Source organism: Clupea harengus, unplaced genomic scaffold (genome assembly GCF_900700415.2).
Source record: "Clupea harengus unplaced genomic scaffold, Ch_v2.0.2, whole genome shotgun sequence".
Classification (NCBI taxonomy): Eukaryota; Metazoa; Chordata; class Actinopteri; order Clupeiformes; family Clupeidae; genus Clupea; species Clupea harengus.
The window spans coordinates 12402-25318 of NW_024880105.1; the positions used below are offsets into that span (position 1 = coordinate 12402).

Here is a 12917-nt window from a genome sequence, read left to right on the forward strand (position 1 = left end):
AAAAGTGACAGTGATATATGAACTACAGACCGCGTTAGCCACTTCACGACCGTGAGTTTCTTTCGTTCCAATTCTTGGATGTAGGATTTCCCTCCCTTTGTAGAAACCTGTTGAATGGATACATTTGGTCTAGGAAGTCCTAATTGTTTTGTTGTCAATGCATCTTCATTAGTATGCCGACTAAAAAGGCGTTTCTTTCACAGAGCGAATCGAGTTATTGCACTGAACAGAAGCCATCTTGACAGAATATGCCTCTGTCGAGCTGTATGACGTTCGTATAGGCTTTTACGTCCATTACTTATGACACGACATGGAGGGGCGAGCCCTCCCGGAAGCCATAGAGAATGCTGTCGCTACACGATGGTAGTCCTTTGGGGGATAGTAGTCCCTCACATTGCGCATGCTCAGACACAAACGGTTTATGGCATAAGGCTCAACATAATCGCGCATGCTCAGACAACAAAACGGTTTACAGCATAAGCATCAACATCAACATATCTGGCTTGTCTTAACGCATAATGTAGGTTTATTTAACGTAATATTTAATAATGTTGTAAACGGTTTAAACGTCAACATATGGGGCTTGTCTTAACGCATAATGTGGGTATATTTAATGTTATATTTAATTATGTTGTAAACGGCTAACAGCATAAGGCTCTACGTCAACATATGAAACGAAACTGGGGAGAGACTTTTTGATCCTCCACCTCATCTGTTTTGTCCACTGTGACAACATCTTCTTTGTTTTTAAATAAATGGTCATGTTTTCAAAAAACTGGCTTTCGTCGCTTTTCGTCATGATTGAAAACGGATCTGTCGTTGTGACGCATGCGCGGCTTTGCTGTCGACAGCAGTCGACAGTGTCGCAAAATGACGCATGCGCAATGTGAGGGACTACTATCCCCCAAAGGACTACCATCGTGTAGCGACAAATGCATCTGTTTTGTGAAAAAAAAGGATTTAACATGGGAGTCAATGGGAGAGGTCTGGGGCGATTTTCATTTCGCCCTAAATCGCCCCAGAAGGGGCGGGGCCATCTGAAGCACGACTTTAGGCTGACTGAATGACTGTTACCTGATTCGACAATGACATACAGAGGCAGATCAGACGGTCTAGTGGTAGAATCCGACAGAAAAAAAAATATTACATTTAAATTTACATGTTGTCATTTACGCGACTTACAAGGATATTGCCTTTATACATCAGGAGGTTTTTTTTTTTTTTTTTTTTTTTCCCCTAGGCAGTGCGTCGCCCCAATCGCCCTTATGGACAAGCCGCCCCTGCTCCTACACCTAAAATACAGGTAAAGTTAAGATGGTGGTTGACAACTCAGACAGCTTGAAAGGGGTGAGTTTGAAGGTGACATCGACCATCAATCGAAGATTTCTTTCCTTTATGGAGGCCCTACTGGTCATGAACCTTTCTTGGCAGATGTGTGTTGTGGGATTGACACACTCACAGGAATGCAGATGGGTGTTGTGGGATTGACACACTCACAAGAATGCAGATGTGTGTTGTGGGATTGACACACTGGCAGGAATGATTTGGAGCTGTTTTTGGAGAGGCTGAGCTGAAGGTGCAAGTGCAGCTAGAATACTATTGTACTGCTGGCGATATTGGAGCTTGCCTCTACACGTGCCTCTGTGAGCCTCAGGTTTCAATTATTATTCACTTAGACATAAACATAAGCCAGTCAACAGTCATTATGCGGCTTAACCAATTGTAGTTGCAGATACAATCACATTCAATAATCAGTCTCGTAATACTGATTGCACCTTATATATATTTAATTTTTTCAATAAAGGTCCTTTGAGAAGTTTAAGGTTGTGATAATGAGTGTATTATTCTTCCACTATGAGGAACCCATTAGTTTACGTTTTACCACTTTAGTTCTGAATTGAGAATGTACTTGTGCTTCCCCGTGGCATCGATATGACAACATTATTGTTGACAGCAGGGGGCTATCCGGTTTGGAGGCTCCACATCCCTGCTGCCGCCTGAGGGTTCTACATGCTGCAGTGGACGTCAGGGGGGCTCGTCTCCCCAAGACCTCAGAGACTTTGCCAGACTGTTGGCTGCCTTCCTCCGGTCCACAGGGGCGTGTGCTAGGTGCGACCGAGTCAGCTCCATTGTTCTGGGGGTTAACCACTAACCACTTGGGGTGGGTGGGGGGGGGGGCGGCTGAGTGGCATTGCAGTGCTGCACGCTCTGATGTTTGGGTTCCGTGGGTGGTGTAGTTTTCCCATGGTGCAGTGCAAGTGAGGGCTGTTTCGTTGTAGATGTTGAGTTTGCTTTGGAGTGTGTTCGTGTTTCCCTGCCTTTGTTGGTGTCGCTGTGCATCTTCTGTTGGTGATCATGAGTCTGTGTGTTATGTGCATCTTCTGTTGGTGATCATGAGTCTGTGTGTTATGTGCATCTTCTGTTGGTGATTATGAGTCTGTGTGTTATGTGCATCTTCTGTTGGTGATCATGAGTCTGTGTGTTATGTGCATCTTCTGTTGGTGATCATGAGTCTGTGTGTTATGTGCATCTTCTGTTGGTGAGCATGAGTCTGTGTGTTATGTGTCCTGTTTAGTTTTCCTGCTGTATTAGCGTCTGTGTCTACACTCACATTGCCAATTACCACTTATTCATGTGAAAGCTGTTTTTTGGCATTACGAAGGCTCAAACCCCGACCAAATCCAATCCAGCATGTCTGACGAGAGACTGTATAAGAGACTTGCTCTTATACATGCATACTAAGTATAAATACTAACATACTGAGTATACATTTTTTACAGTATTGAGAGTTTTTGAGTAAACTTTACTAATGACGGGAAGGATTTATCCATTCAGTGTTTGCTTATTAATAATACAAATAATATTAATAATGCATTTGATTTAATGACACTCAAGGTCACCTTACATCCCATAAGATTAATGAAACATACAATAGCCATCAATAAAACATACAGTAAGCAACAGATTATAGCTCAGCAATGATGTGCAGTTAGAGTAAGCTTGTTTAAAAACAGATGGGTTTTATTAGCAGTTTTGAATCGTGAGATGGAGTCCAGTGCGCATAGCCCATGTGAGGGGAAGTGATTTGGTGGGTTAAGGGATATCTTGAGGATTTAAGCACACACCCCCATGGATGTGACGAGCCAGCTGGATGTCCTTCGGCATGATGGTGACTCTCCAGGCATGGTTGGAGCACAGATTGGTGTCCTCAAACAGACCAACCAGCTAAGCCTCGCTGGGCTCCTGAGCAGCCATGACAGCAGAGCTCTGAAGTACAGATCAGTCTTGAAGTCCTGAGCGATCTCTGACCAGACACTGGAGAGAAAGCTCGTGGATCAGCAGCTCGGCGGACTTCTGGTAGCGACGGATCTCTCAGAGATATGGTACCAGTCTTGAAGTCACTCATTACGTCATTACAGTTAGTGATGGGAGCCCAAGCCCATCTCAGAGAATGCCACTGTAGGTTGAAGGCTGCTATCTCCACCTGAGGACTACTGCCCTATGCTGTATCTATCTCAAATTGTCCCACAAGGGGTTCCAATATGTGTACATATACAAATTATTTGACTTATTTCAGTGCAGACATCTACAATATCTTCTGAATATTGTGAAGGCATGTTTCTCAGGGTTATGACTATCACAGCTATAGCTCTCCCACTGAGGACTGAGGTTTGGGTCAGCTATGTCTGGGCTCTTTAAACATCAGTAACAGATTACAGGATCACAAACAATAACAGTTTAAACATATTTCAGAGGCAGAGTCAGCAATATTTACAATCCACACATTTGCAGTAAGTGCTGTTATAATATTATAAACCTTTATCTGTTCAGAAAGATGTATCAGACACCGGTACCGTTGTCTTCTGGTAAATGGTCAATGGCCTGCGTTGGCCCCATCTGCCCCTGATGTAGAGACGCCACTGGTAGTGTCACTCTCTTGCTCTTCCTGGTCAAGTGCACTGCCACCATCTGCCCCTGATGTAGACACGTCACTGGTAATGTCACTCACTTGCACTCTCTGAGCTGAGGAGTCAGGCTCCTGTTCTTGCTTTCCTGACCACAAACTGGTCACGAAACTCGAGACAGCACCGGCACCGGGCAAATTGGTCATGACATTCACTGCACCACTGGTAAGTGTTTTCAATAAACCATGGTCCAATCTGTAAATGAACAAAACAAAAACGATATTTCAACTTTTGTTGCTTTTTGATCATCTGCTCTTTAATGACATTTGTTGTTGTGTGTGTGTGAGACAGAGCATGCATTTTTATTGAGAGTGGGAGCATGTTATTGTATTAATATTGTATTGTGATTAACAGTCTCTAACAGTCCATATTCCAGGACAGATATTTCTATATTTGCTCTAAGGGATATCTAATTAGATGTGATGTGTGGGTAGTGATGATTTGAAACGATTGAACGTGGATGCCTGCTTGTACAATTTAGGCAAACCAGCCAATTCACAAAATTATTAATACATATTTTTTTATTATTATTATAAATATTTTACTTATCTTTCAACACTGAAGCCCATAAAAACACATGGCCTTCATGACTGAGGTGAGTGGAGAATGTACTGTGATAATCTCCGTCATGTCTGAGGTGAGTGGAGAATGTACTGTGATAATCTTATGACTGAGGTGAGTGGAGAATGTACTGTGATAATCTCATGACTGAGGTGAGTGGAGAATGTACTGTGATAATCTCATGACTGAGGTGAGTGGAGAATGTACTGTGATAATCTCATGTCTGAGGTGAGTGGAGAATGTACTGTGATAATCTCCGTCATGTCTGAGGTGAGTGGAGAATGTACTGTGATAATCTCCGTCATGTCTGAGGTGAGTGGAGAATGTACTGTGATAATCTCCAGTATCAAAGGCAGGATGGAGCTGCTTTAGTTCACCTTAAGGAATAAGTTACTCACACTGTACTTTACCTGCCAGACCACTAGAAACTGTTCTTTGTTTCTCGTATTTTAATATTGTCAAATCTGTCTTTCAGTACCAAATTACTGTATGTTCAAGAAATGCCCTTACGGATACAAATATCCTGTCCAGATATGAGTAATTCCTCAGCCATTAAACAGAAATGAGCTAAATTAGTATAATGCCCCTGGTGTTTGGGAGTTGTTACTGCCCTTGATCGTAAGAATGCTGGTACTACACATCCCTCTGTGTTCCTTGTGAAGTCTCTAATTCGTTTTAAGCTACTGAGCCATGTTGATCCTGAAAATATGTGTTCCTGTTTACTTCATTCTAGGCATCCCTAGGTCCTGTTTGGTTTCCTCTGTTTTTACCTTAGCCTGTTTTTTGTTGCTGTTTATCAACGTTCTTAGTCTTGCCTTCAGCAGTTGGGTTACTGTATACCCCAAATGGTCCATCTTGTGACTTGGATTTTGGATAAAGTTCCAGATTCAAATGCACATTCATCTAGCACCTCTCTGTATGAGACGTTAGTCTCTGAGCACTAAGTGGACTGTCCATCAGTCTAAGGTGGACAAGTGAAGACGTTAGTCTCTGAGCACTAAGTGGCCTGTCCATCAGTCTAAGGCATCGGTTCCCAAACTGGGGTACGCGTACCCCCAGGGGTGGTTCAGTGGGGTACGCGGGGAGAACATTTCCGCGATAACAGAAAACGGACGGAATTCGCAGAATGTACCGTTTGAAACATAATTGCAACTTTCAGACGGAAACATCCTTTTTCAGCTGGAGATTAAATGTCTGAAGGGGTACGGGACTGTAAAAAGTTTGGGAACCACTGGTCTAAGGTGAACAAGTGAAGACGTTAGTCTCTGAGTCCTTACAAAGCTATAGACACTAGACTGCATTTTTGCATCACGGTAATAAATGTTGTAAGTAAATATATTCTTTTACATATAAGGCACATATAGGGGAGAATTCCAATAAATTAGAATGGCATGTGTGGCTTGGGTGATAGAAGTTAATATCAGGGTTGACTAAGTCTTGTTACACAGGCAGCTGTGCTAGAGCCCTACAGTACTGGATGAAGAAATGTGAAACTCTGACTATAATTTTCACCTACTGTACTATTAAAGGTTATGTTTACATTGAGAATATAAACTGTCTTGCTGTTTGATTCACATATAGTTTCTGTCTTGCTGTTTGATGCACATATAGTTTCTGTCTGGCTGTTTGATGCATATATAGTTTCTGTCTTGCTGTTTGATGCAAATACAGTTTCTGTCTTGTCAATGTAAAATGTCTACAGAGATTGAGTCCGGGTTAAAGGGTTGTACACCGATCACTCTAAAAAATCTATTATCATCCATTTCTGTTCACTTTTCCATATTCCATTATATCAAAATGTTTTCACTCACTCCAGTTTCTCAAGTTTATAGTTTGGATCCACCAAAAGAGCAGACAGCAGCTTCACTGAGTCTCCTAGTTGATTCCCTTTCAGATGCAGCTCTGTCAGGTGTGAGGGGTTTGATGTCAGAGCTGAAGTCAGAGTAGCACAGCCTCTTTCTGTTATACTGCTGTCATTAAGCCTTTAGGGAGAGAGCAGGAAACTGAGTAAAGATCTTGAAATGAATCACCCTTAAGGACAACCTTATTCTGGCTTTGAGATTGAGATCAACTGCTGAAACGCCTAGGTACACACACACATATACCCAAACTTACACACGCACACTGAAAGACTCTTGCATGCACAGCTGTCTGTTATATCTGTGACATTGAATTGGTCTGTGAGAGGAATGACTGTAAAAATGCAATTCAGCTGACACCAGTGACCAAAAAACAGTCAATCCAGCAACTCATCCACTTTCTTACTGGTACCGTCACAGAAGTAAGGCTCCATAGAAAGTTTCAATCCTGCTCTGGATGCTACAGGGATAGTTACAGTTGTTATGTTATTAAATGGAATGAGAGAGAGACAGGGAATAATTATTTCTGTACTAAAGAGTGCAAAGAAACCAAAAAAAATGTTGGCTTGTTTTTTAATTTTAGTTATACACAGGAAAAGATGTTACATTCCTTGTGCTATTGGTTGGAGACTTCCCACAGCGACCAATACTCTCACTGTCACATGCAAGCACTCATACTCAACAACCTAACCTAACCAGTATAACATCTGCCCAACCATAGATTCTGAGCAGTGAGATACAACAACAACAACAATAAAACAATAGTTTTAACAGTCTGTTAACAAAAACTATTTCTCAATTATGACTATGCTTCATCATATACACTTTGTCAGTTTACTTACAGTAGTCTCTGTAGTTTACAGTTTGGATCCTGTAGTAAAGCAGATATATAATCCACTCCTGAGTCTCCTGGTTTATTCCCACTCAAATCCAGTTCTATCAGGTGTGAGGGGTTTGAGCTGAGAGCTGAAGTCAGAGCAGCACAGCCTCCTGCTGTTATACTGCTGTTATTAAGCCTGTAGGGATAGATAATAATAATAATAATTAATTTTTATATAGCGCTTTTCTGAATACTCAAAGACAAACACAACAATACAACAGCAAAGATATAAAAGACAGAGGATCAAACAAAACAAACAAACAAAGTAAAAAGCTGTGCGAAATGAGTCATGTAGTGGAGGGTATGGAGCAGGGGTTAGCAGGTGAAGGCGAGATTGAAGAGGTGAGTTTTGAGGGTTTGTTTGATTGATGCTATGGTGGGAGTCTGATGGATGTGGATGGGGAGGGCATTCCAGAGGGAGGGTGCATCAACAGAGAAGGCCCTGTCACCCCAGGTCCGGCACTTAGTCCTGATGGTCTTCAGAGTGTTTGCGCCGGCAGACCTGAGGCAACGGGTTGGGGCGTGGAGGGGGAGGAGGTCTGAAAGGTATGGAGGGGCCAGATTGTTTAGGGCTTTGTAGGTGGTGAGTAATATTTTGAAGTCTATCCTGTACTTGACCGGGGGCCAGTGGAGGTTTCGTAGGACCGGGGTGAAGTGTTCATAGCGGCGGGTGGAGGTGAGCAGTCGAGCGGCAGAGTTCTGAACATATTGAAGTTTATTGAGGACTGTGTTGGGAGAGCAATAGAGGATGCTGTTGCAGTAGTCGAGTCTGGAGGTTATGAAGGCATGGATTTTAATTTGGGTGGTGGCAAAGGACAGGGAGGGCCGGAGGCGTGCAATGTTCTTGAGGTGAAAGAAGACAGTTTTGGTGATGTGATTGGTGTGGGGTAAGAAAGAGAGGGTGGGGTTGAGGATGACACCGAGGTTGCGGACCTGGGTGGAGGGGGTGATGATGGAGCCGTCAATGTTGGGAGAGAAGGTCTGGGCTGAGCGGTGAGGTGTTTAGGGCCGATTATGAGTATTTAAGATTTCAGATGGTCTCCATGGTGAGGAAAATATGGTATCATTTTCCTTGGTTAAATAACCCGGTTAGGTAACATTACGTAAGTACTGGTGATTGTTGAAAGTTGATATTAAAAAGTATCTGGGTTAATGTAGCACTGTATTAGTATTGATATATAGTACTGGACTAATATTCAGTGCTCTTTCATGCTAATACTTTATGTCTAATGCATATGAAAACCTGTGCCTGCTCTAACAGTGCAGTAATGCTTTTCTAGCCATCATTACATTAGAATTAAACACAAAGGAAAGTCCTCTTCTCGTGTCACATCTAGAATATTTTTCAATCCTAAGTAAAAAATAAAGAAATAAAGAAAGAAATCAAGACACTAACTTAAGTGTCGTCAGTTTGCAGTGAGAGTCCTTCAGTAGAGCACAGAACTGCTTCACTCCTGAGTCTCCTGGTTTCTTTCCACTCAGATCCAGCTCTGTCAGGAGTAAGGGGTTTGTACCCAGAACTGAAGTCAGATAATCACAGGCTTCCTCTGCAGCATCACTGTTCAACAACCTGTAGAGAGAGGAAGAATATTATATCAGTGTTTCCCCTACCGTTATATTAGGGTGGCGCCCCGCCCCCCCCAACGGCACCCCCGCCCCCCCTGGAAGGTCAAGTTAATTTTGTTCAATTTTATTTTCTATAAAGCGCCAGATCACAACGGAAGTAATTTAAGGTTACCTTTCCTATAGAACAGGTCTATAGCTTGTTCTTTTATTAAACAAAATAAATAGCCTTATGTTATTTATCTTATTTACACGACGGCATGTCATTTCTGTCTCTACATGGTCGCGCGTTACAATTCTCTGTATCACGCATGGCAGAGTTCCGCCGCGAGCACGCTCCCACCAGCGGACAGAATTGGGCTTAAGAACCAGTGCACAGCTACGGACACTTTTAAGCTTTAAAAAACTAATATCCAGGCGTTCATGGAATCCGGCAGAGATCTTTTCCTTGGTAGGGTCGACAATGAGGCCCAATGAGAATGGCTACAACAGACGTGGAAACAGAACGTACGTACAGAATGTCCGAACCGAAAATTCAGAAATAGATCTGGCTTCCATTTTTTATCTTTTTCCGCGAGTTGTGCGTGGCCCTTTTTACATAGAGTCTAGTAATAAATCTATGAAATGTAACGAAAATTATTTATTTTGCTGTGAATAATGAAGGAAGCAATAAATCCGATTATTTGCCAAACCCTCAAGAGCTGTTGCCATGGAGATTTAACGTTACTTTCTGTTTGAAGACAAGGTAGCAGCTAGTGTTGAAGAATGGATGACTTGAAATTGGACGACTTTAAATTAATATATGAAATTGAACATCAACACCTATACGGATAAAATAAATAAACAAGGATAGCAAAACAGATTGATAAGCAATGAGAACGGCAGGACACACAGGCAGGACGTCAGATGACGAGACAGATCATAGTGACACAGGCTGTTTTTTTTTTTTTTTTCGTCATATGAAGGCTGAGACATTCATAACATTTTATTCAGTCGTACTGGTCCTTTTGTAATGCCAACATGTGCACTTCGTTGTGGATAAGTAAAGCCTATTTTGCTACATTTTTTGTAGTCCTGGTAATCTTTTGTTTGGCATATTGGTGAGGTTATTAAGAGGACCATTTCTCAATCGTTTTGTTCTTGATGAATTAATGTTTGTTTAATAATCAATTATTTTTCAACAAATAACTCAATTATAATTACAAAGAGGACAATTCATAACTTTTTATCGCAACTTTCACTTGTTTCGCCAATTTCATTGCAACAAAAACCTAAAAATAAAAACTTTCATCGCAACTTTTTGGAAAAGCTCCTGCGAAATCAGGAATTTTAGGCCGCAAATATCTAAAAAAAAAATCTTCCAGAAGCCCAGAAAGATACACCACTGCAGCGACAAAAGCTGCACACTTTGTGGATAATTGTCATAAAAAGACATGTTCCGATGTTTAGTTGTTATATTGACTGCTGTCATTAAAAGAAACACATGAACACCATGATTCCTTTAAGCGTTTGTGTCGGTGGCCACGCCACGCCGCGCCGCGTGCACCGTGCCGCGTGCACCGTGTCGCAGCCCCCCCCCCAAAGCTGTAAACCTAGGGGAAACACTGTATATGATGTTATAAGCGACTTTGGGTATATAGAAAAGCGCTATAAAAAATTGAAATATTATTATTATTATTATTATTATAAAATGGTTTATTTATGTGAAGTTATTATGACAAACAAAATTCAGCTCCTCCTGACCTGAGCACAGGAAACATTAGGAAATTTCAAACTGCATTAAGAAATGTTTTCACCTCAGTATCTCTTGTTTATATTTTGGATCCTTATACATGTAATTTTTATGTTGAAAAAATTAATTATAAATATGTGTGTGTGACTGTGTGTGTGTGTGTGTGTGTGTGTGTGTGTGTGTGTGTGTGTGTGTGTCATTGCTGCTCCTATCCCCTTTAGAGTCTCGGGTTTCCCCAGATTAGTTTACAATGAACATGACTAACTCTTCACTGGAATAACTGATGATTATTAACTCTAACCTTGCCAGTCTGGTGTGGAAATCAGTGTTCTATAGCCCTATTAAGGCTACAATAAATTAGATATAACTTCTGTCTTCTTCTCTAGATATGTATTAATGTATCATATATAATTATTTCAACAAATCAGATTCAGCTATTCAAAAGGTGAACAGAATGCTGGACACATGCTGAGATATTATGCTCTTTTGTGAAGTTCTCTCACCTCAGGGTCTGAAGTTTTTTAACATTAAGTAAATTATGTAAATCAGTGAGGAGCTTCACTCCTGAGTCTCCAGGGTTATTCCCTCTCAGGTCCAGCTCTATCAGGTGTGAGGGGTTTGATTTGAGAGCTGAAGTCAGAGTTGCATATCCCTCTCCTGTTATACCACAGTCAGAAAGTCTAAAGAAAAGAGAAGACATTGTTGTCATTGTTGTGGCAAAAATGCATCACTGGGAAAAAAACAGTTGATAACTTTTCATTTTGGCCTTACTGGAAGGAGTTTAACAGTAACATGATGAATGTCAAACATTTATTCACTTAATTAAGATTGGACTTTTATACCAACCCCTCCTACACTGTGTTAGTAATATAATCAAAATAGAAGAGATCTGTATGATTCATTCACAATATAATTTTTTATTTGAGTTCAGCTCCACATCACTTACAGCAGTTTCTCCAGTTTACAGTGTGGATTCTCCAGTAGAACAGAGATGTGCTTCACTCCTGAGTCCTCTTAATTTATTCCCACTCAGATTCAGCTCTATCAGGTGTGAGGGGTTTGATCTGAGAGCTGAAAGTCAGAGCAATCACAGCCTTCTGCGGTTATACTGCTCTTATTTAGGCCTGTAGAGAGAGAGAGCAGGAAACTAAATACAGTTTTAATTTTTATTAGTTTAGTTACATAGATGAACTACAACAGAAACAAGCTTATTTGGCTTCACTGAATTATTAGACTTGGACACCTTATTATGTAAACAGACACACACACTGACATAGTCATAGATGGATCCTCTCAGTGACTCACTCAGCACAAGTGATTAAAAAGAAAGGGTTTACTAGTTACTTATGTGCCTTATTGCTGACATTACAGAATTAAGACTAAACACTGAGACCCTATTCTGCCCTGGCTGACACTGGGACAGCTGTGCTTAAATGGAATAAGAATACATAAAGTAATGAGAAACTACAGAAAATGTGTAGGGAGTTAGATACATGTGTGGTCATTTAGGCCTCATTAAACCTGAAGATTGAGAGAGAGAGAGAGAGAGAGAAAGTGGAAAATGTGAAATAGTTTCGATTGAAACAGTGTTCAATCTACTGAAGCACTATAGAGAGATTCATAAATGTGTATGTAGCATAGGTACCAGCCTCACACAGGCACCAGAATAATGTAGGTACCCTACATGTAGGTACCCTACATGAATAAATGTGGGTGCAATTGTGCATAAATAGTAAGAGAGGGCGACCAAGATAACATTGGTACCATCCTGACAACAGCACCAATGATATGTTGGTGATCTCAACCAATTGGATAGGCATCAACCATTCATGATGAATTCAGATTGTGGGGTCTACCATAGTGGTCAAAATAAAGATCAGTCACAAATCAGTCTACTGAAGCACTATGGAGAGATGTCATGATGGATTCATAAATGGTTGCAGATTATTTAATTACTGAGTGACTTAAGACCACCTCAGAGGAAGAGGACTTTATGAAGAAGTATCTGGGAAAAGGCACTGGGCAAGTTGTGCTTAAATGGAATAAGAATACATAAAATTAATGAGAAATAATAGAATGTGTAGGGAGAATGTGTAGCTCTTTGCTGACGTCTGGCGCTCTCGGACGAAATGGGTTGGAGAAAAATACGGAAAAAAACGTGTAATCAAGGGATCAGCCTAGGCCTAGTAGAAGGCTAAAATAACAGTCAATACTACTTATATTAAAATTACAAAGGCCTTTGTGGCAAATACGTAGGTATATCTGAGTGATTTAATTTAACTTTCTACCTCACTTGACTACGTATCCCATAGCCTGCACAATATTGTACATTCGCGCTGGTTGCCAAGCCAATATCA

General features: G+C 41.1%; 1 protein-coding gene across 1 annotated transcript; it reads right to left on the minus strand.

The window, feature by feature from the left end:
- Window positions 1–2999: 2999 nt before the first annotated feature.
- Window positions 3000–11354, minus strand: LOC122131278 (ribonuclease inhibitor-like). The gene is made up of 6 exons (XM_042706148.1): window positions 11332–11354; window positions 11064–11240; window positions 8662–8835; window positions 7228–7401; window positions 6338–6508; window positions 3000–4160 (listed from the first exon to the last, which is right to left on the minus strand). The coding sequence occupies exons 1-6, from the start codon at window positions 11352–11354 to the stop codon at window positions 3875–3877; spliced, it is 1005 nt and encodes a 334-aa protein (XP_042562082.1). The 3' UTR covers window positions 3000–3874.
- Between the last annotated feature and the right edge of the window lie 1563 nt (window positions 11355–12917).